Here is a 6,653-nt window from a genome sequence, read left to right as displayed (position 1 = left end):
GGTATATGTAATACGGCCCTTGAGCGAATTTTTCCATCTGTGTTGCCACGTTTCTTCTAACTTTTTAACAACTTGGGACTTTAATGTTTTTATGTACTCTTTTCTTCTTTCTTCAAAAGTCGTTTTTATTTCCATGTTATCATAAATAAAATTTTTATTTTTCTTAATATTATAAAATGCAGCGTCTTTAACAGCTTGCAAGTCAATAGGTAAAGTACCAGTCAGAGTTTGTAGTGCTTCAGTTGATGTTGTTCTGCAGATATTATTAGTTGCTAATATAACAAAGCGCTGGGCAGCGTCCAATTGCCTTCTAGCGTGAGAGTGAGTGGCTCTAAGATACCACGCCCCCACAGCATATAGCATAATTGGCAGTAAAAGAGATTTATATTACAGTTTTAAACATCCTCTTCCTATTCCCCATCTACTTCTATTGACTCTTTTAATTTTAGCGAATATTTTCCTGACTTTCTCCTTAGTATATCTGTTTGGACAAAAAATGAAATCTGTCTGTCATTCCCCTTGTGCCATACCGCTACTGTATCACGTGTACTTACATACACGCGCTCGATCTCACAAACACGCAAGGCAAGCTGATACCTCTCTTCCGAACCAAAATATTATCGAGTTGTATCCTTCGATATACATTGTCGGTCAGAACAGTCAGTTTGTATTGGATTCTTGTCGAGAGCGTTTCTCTTAATAAAGAACGAATTTATCGAAACCTTTCCTTTTCTCGAGTCTCAACATTCTGACGTCTCCAGCTAAAGTAACAGTTCGGTTTATAACGGATAGTACGTAAATCGTTTTCTAGTGAAAGTTTTAAACATGGTCCTTCGAGCCGGATCGCCGAAAGTTCGTCGCGAGTGACTTTCTCGGCGAAAATCCACCGGAAATTTGAGACTCCTCAAGAATCGTATCGAACATTAAAAAAGTCGCATCAGTACCTCCGAAAGGAAATAGCGAGTGCAGTTTCAGTGTACGCCACCTCCGTACCGAAAAAGGGTATTTAGTGTGAGATCCCTATTCGAACCCCAACTGATTCGTCCGAATAATGGCCTCGATCGATAAGATCATGGAACGTCAATACGTCCTATTCGGCCTTATCACGCGTTCGGTCGAAAATCTGAAAAAACTCGGACCGTCCCGAATAAATCGCGGCAATGTGCAGAGTCGCATTGAAGCATTAAGGGTTAATTGGGATAAATTTCAAGCTCACGACGAGAATCTCTTCACCTCGATCTCCCCCGAACAAAAGACACTGCCGTACTTCAAAGATGATCTCTATTCCATGTGCGAAGAAGCTTTCATAGACGCGCACGGCTACATGCTCAACATCCTCGAAAGCCTAGCTCCACCAGTTCCTCAAAATATATCTGCCGCCGAAGCATCGTTGAGCACATCTACCGGGTTGCGATCTCGACGGCTACCGCGCATCGACATACCGAAGTTCTCAGGCGACTACTCAGAGTGGAGTCACTTCCGGGATCTTTTCACGTCAATTATCATAGACAATTCCGAGCTCTCAGAAATTGAAAAACTCCATTATCTCAAAATGAGCCTTTCTGGCGAACCTTCACAACATCTAAAAAACATCGCAATGACTGGTGAAAACTTAACTCGCGCGTGGGAAAATCTCATCTCTCGATATGAAAATAAACGAATTCTTATCGACGCTCAACTAACGTGCCTCCTCGCGACCCGAAGAATAAAAACAGAAAACGCAGCCGATATCAAACGGCTCCTTGGCGATACTAAGGAAGCCATCGGCGCGCTCGAAACTTTCGGTTGTCCCGTAAAACAGTGGGACCTCATTATCGTTTTTTTAATGGTTCGAAAGCTTGATGCCGAATCGCTGAAGAGATGGGAAGACTCACTAGGAGCCAAAACAGATCCGCCTTCGTTCGCGGACTTCGAGACCTTCCTAATCAGCCGCATCTACACGCTCGAAGCTCTCGAAAGATCGCTGCCTCGAAAACAAAAAATAAATTCGTCGACCTCGCGACCTTCAGGCGCACGATCATATATCGCTACCGCGCCGGAACAAAAGTGTGTGTTGTGCGCCGCGGGACACTACCTTTCGTCGTGTTCCAAATATCTAGAGAAGCCATACGACCAACGACGAGGGTTAGTCCTATTGAAGAATCTCTGTTTCAATTGCCTTGGGCCTCATCAGTTAAAAATGTGTCGCAATACAAAACGCTGCCGAATCTGTCGAAAGCAACACCACACAACGTTGCACGCACCGAACAGCAACAGCGATACCGTCGCGAACATAACTCCCGCAGCGTCCATCTCAGCGGCTCAACCAACCGCTCACGCAAGTACTCTTCAAGAAGCAAAGCACACTAACCAGCTCAACATCAACCAATCCCAAGACTATCAAGCTTCAAGCCATCTCTCGCAATCAAGAACCAGGCGTCGCGCCCCTGCTCTGTTAGCTACCGCCGTAGTAAGAGTTCTATCTCGACACGATCAATCATCGCAACTTTGAGCGTTACTAGACCAAGGATCAGAAGTGTCATTCATCTCTGAATCCGCTGCTCAATCACTAAAGCTCCCGCGTCGCTCCGCGGCTATCCCAATTGTCGGTATCGGTGCTCAACGAAACAGCGTTTCAAACGGCATCGTACAACTCCGTATCGCCTCACTGTATGATTCATCGATCTATTTCGAAATTGACGCTCTCGTTTTACCGAAATTGACGGCATATATTCCACCCGCTCAACTCGAATATAAACAGTGGCCGCATATTCAAAATCTTCAGCTCGCGGATCCAAACTTTGCCACGCCCGGAAAGATTGACCTAGTACTCGGATCAATAGTTTATGCTCAAGTCCTCAAACAAGGTCTTTGCCGCGGACCTATCGGAGCACCCATTACTCAAAACACAGCTCTTGGGTGGATTTTATCAGGCCCGCTTTCAACTAGTGAAGCCTCCATCGAAGACGACTACTCTCTCAATGGAATGCAATGCTCGCTTGACTCCGAACTGCTCGATCTCTTACAACGCTTCTGGTCTCAAGAAGAAATAATCCCTCGACCTCAAGTCCCGCTCACGCCAGAAGAATCTCAATGCGAAACTCATTTCGAATCGACTCACTCTCGCGACATACAAGGACGATTCGTGGTTCGGCTCCCTCTCAAAAGGAACATAAGTGATTTTGGTGACTCTCACACGTTCGCTCAGAACGCTCTCCTCCGAATGGAACGCCGGTTCAACTCGAATCCGTCCCTCAAATCAGCTTACAGCGACTTTTTACGCGAATACCACGATCTCGATCACATGCGGATTCACAATTCATCCGAAAAGTGTCACCAACGCGAGTTCTTCCTGCCGCATCGCGACGTTACTCGCGAAACTAGCGCGACAACGAAACTACGCGTAGTGTTCAACGGTTCGCAGAAAACGACTCTCGGTTTTTCACTAAATGACGTGCTTCATGTCGGCCCGAAACTGCAAACCGATCTCTCAGACATTCTCATTCGATGGCGCAGACATCAATACGTGTTCGCAGCTGACATCGAAAAAATGTATCGTCAAATTCGCGTTCACGAAGACGACTGGCCACTACAAAAAATCCTTTGGCGAAACGACCCGAGTGAGACTCCGCAAGAATATCATCTGTGCACAGTAACATACGGTCTCGCGTGTGCTCCGTATCTCGCTCTGCGTTGCCTGCAGCAACTCGCTTTCGAATCAGATTCTCCGCGGGCGCTTGCTGCCGAAATCTTACGCCGCGATACCTATGTGGACGACGTTCTCTCCGGCGCATCAAGTATATCTGAAGCTAAAACATAGATCAACCAACTAAACGAATCCCTCATAGCTGGCGGGTTCCATCTCAGAAAATGGATCTCCAACGACCCTGAAGTTCTAGCTGACATTCCTCATCAAGATCAAGCGTCATCTCCAATCCTCTCAGTCGACGATCGAACGATACATCATACACTCGGTGTACAATGGCATCAACAATCCGATCGCTTCGTGTTCTCAGCACCATCGCCACCACCAGCTGGATCCCTGACGAAGCGGTCAGTGCTCTCCTTCACTGCGAGCATGTTCGATCCGCTCGGATGGCTGGCGCCAATCGTCATTGTCGCTAAGATGTTCATGCAAGAGCTCTGGGCAATTCGCCTTGATTGGGATAAAGAGCTTCCCGAAAATCTCAAATCGCGCTGGATCAATTTCACTCAACAACTCGAAAACGTGACAACGATCTCAATCCTACGCTGGGTCGGCATAACTACGTCATCCCTCGCGATCGAACTCCACGGATTCTCAGATGCATCACAGAACGCCATCGCTGCTGTGGTCTATCTGCGCGTCATAAACGAATTCGACGACATCTATGTCACCCTTATCAGCGCCAAAACCAAAGTAGCACCTCTGAAACGCATGACGATTCCGCGCCTCGAGCTCTCAGCTGCCGTAATTCTCGTCCGACTAGTATTCAAAATTCGCAACGTGCTCCAAATTCATCACACGTCAACTCATCTCTGGACCGACTCTACGGTCGCTCTAACATGGATCAAAGGTCACCCATCACGTTGGAAAGATTTCGTTCAGAATCGAGTCTCTTTCATTCAAGAGCTCTCGAATTCTCGCTGGCATCATGTCTCCGGAACGGAAAACCCAGCGGACCTAGCATCTCGAGGGATACCTCCCCACTCGCTTCCGCATGCTCAGCTCTGGTGGAAGGGACCCTCTTGGCTACAACATCACTCTTCATCTTGGCCATCCCTGACTCCAAAGATCGAATCAACAATAAATCTAGAAGAGCGTCCTGTCTCTTGTACCCTCGCTAACGAAAAACCAGAAGTTGACCTCGGAGATCTCATCGAAAGATACTCTTCGCTCACCTCGCTTCTACGCACCACAGCCTGGCTCCTACGGGCGTTTGAGCGCTTCCGAAAATTCACAGCACATAGACCACATCAAGCGGTCCTGACGCCTTCCGAGTTAGAATCCGCATTACTACTGTGGGTAAAATTAACTCAACAAGCCTACTTTTCGAAAGAATTCCGAACATTGAGAAACAACAAGCAACTCTCTCCCTCAAGTTCCCTACTGAAGCTCTCTCCTGTCCTAGACGAAACCGGACATCTCAGGCTACGTGGAAGACTTCACTTCTCTCAACTGGAGCCATCAGAAAAACATCCGCTCATCTTACCACGAGATTCTCGACTAACAACGCTCATAATTGATTACTAACACAGGCGCTCATTACACGGCGGACCGCAGCTGACGTTATCGTTAATACGGCATAAGTTTTGGATTATCGGTGGACGAACTCCTATTCGCTCATTCATCCATAACTGTATTACGTGTGCCCGTCATCGCGCCGCCGCCAGTCAACAACTCATCGGACAACTTCCAGCTTCTCGTGTCACTCCATGTCGACCATTCTTCAATACCAGAGTCGATTATGCCGGTCCTTTGACTCTAAAGTCATTCCGCGGACGCGGAGCGAAGACAGTCAAGGGATACTTCATAATTTTTGTTTGTTTTAGTACCTCAGCTGTTCATCTAGAAGTAGCTACCGACTACTCAACTGATGGATTTCTAGCTGCTTACAAACGATTCACCGGACGAAGAGGCCTATGCTCAACAATCACGAGCGACTGTGGGACCAATTTCGTCGGCGCAGCTTCCGAGTTGAAAAAATTGTTCACCGCTTCCTCTAAGGAATGGGCTCACATTGCTAACATTCTCGCCAACGATGGAGTAAAGTGGAGCTTTAACCCTCCTTCGGCTCCACATTTTGGCGGAAAATGGGAGGCCGGAGTAAAATCCGTCAAACATCACCTCCGTCGAATGATCGGCGAGACCCTGCTCACCTATGAAGAATTGTCAACACTATTGATTCAAATCGAAGCAATCTTGAATTCGCGCCCGCTCTCGGCCCTCTCAGACGATCCTACTGACTCCGTCGCCTTAACACCAGGACACTTCCTCGTCGGGAACTCTCTCACGGCCGTTCCAGAACCATCCCTCATCGATCTACCTCAAAATCGACTATCACGATTACAAATGCTTCGTCAAATGACAGAATCATTTTGGCGACGTTGGTCGTCGGAATATCTACACGAGCTCCAGACATCATCCAAGTGGCATCGAAAACAAGAAAAGTTTCAAGAGGGCAGCCTAGTAATAGTCAAGGACGAACGCTTCCCTCCGACCAAATGGCCCCTCGCGCGGATAATCGAAACGCATCCCGGCTCAGACGGACTAGTCAGAGTAGCTACAGTAAAAACAGCTACCACTACTCTAAAGCGACCGATCGTAAAATTGTGCCTTTTACCGAACGTTACAAAACAGTGAGAATCAAAGGAACTCGACTGACGTTTAGTTGTCATTATGGTCTTGACAAGGCGGGCGGAATGTTTGGACAAAAATTGAAATCTGTCTGTCATTCCCCTTGTGCCATACCGCTACTGTATCACGTGTACTTACATACACGCGCTCGATCTCACAAACACGCAAGGCAAGCTGATACCCCTCTTCCGAACCAAAATATTATCGAGTTGTATCCTTCGATATACATTGTCGGTCAGAACAGTCAGTTTGTATTGGATTCTTGTCGAGAGCGTTTCTCTTAATAAAGAACGAATTTATCGAAACCTTTCCTTTTCTCGAGTCTCAACATTCCGAC

The 6,653-nt window shown here is 47.0% G+C and overlaps 1 protein-coding gene and 1 pseudogene across 1 annotated transcript; one reads left to right on the top strand and one right to left on the bottom strand.

The window, feature by feature from the left end:
- Window positions 1-159, bottom strand: part of LOC146722186 (large subunit ribosomal RNA) — a 1,928-nt pseudogene extending 1,769 nt beyond the window's left edge.
- Window positions 160-1,051: 892 nt separating this feature from the next.
- Window positions 1,052-6,322, top strand: LOC114930747 (uncharacterized). The gene is made up of 4 exons (XM_085485263.1): window positions 1,052-2,449; window positions 2,555-3,776; window positions 3,828-4,980; window positions 5,218-6,322. The coding sequence occupies exons 1-4, from the start codon at window positions 1,052-1,054 to the stop codon at window positions 6,320-6,322; spliced, it is 4,878 nt and encodes a 1,625-aa protein (XP_085341389.1).
- Window positions 6,323-6,653: the final 331 nt, after the last annotated feature.

This window comes from Nylanderia fulva, unplaced genomic scaffold (genome assembly GCF_048542155.1).
Source record: "Nylanderia fulva isolate GAGA-0341 unplaced genomic scaffold, ASM4854215v1 Scaffold354, whole genome shotgun sequence".
Taxonomy (NCBI): domain Eukaryota; kingdom Metazoa; phylum Arthropoda; class Insecta; order Hymenoptera; family Formicidae; genus Nylanderia; species Nylanderia fulva.
Note: the sequence above shows the minus strand (reverse complement) of the source record. Positions and strands in the feature narration are given on the sequence as shown.

Coding starts and splice junctions, on each gene's coding strand:
- LOC114930747 (XM_085485263.1), top strand. CDS start 1,052: ATGGCCTCGATCGATAAGATCATGGAACGTCAATACGTCCTATTCGGC. Junction 3,777..3,827: donor CGTTCTCTCCGGCGCATCAA/GTATATCTGAAG, acceptor AATCCCTCATAG/CTGGCGGGTTCCATCTCAGA. Junction 4,981..5,217: donor TTAGAATCCGCATTACTACT/GTGGGTAAAATT, acceptor TTACTAACACAG/GCGCTCATTACACGGCGGAC.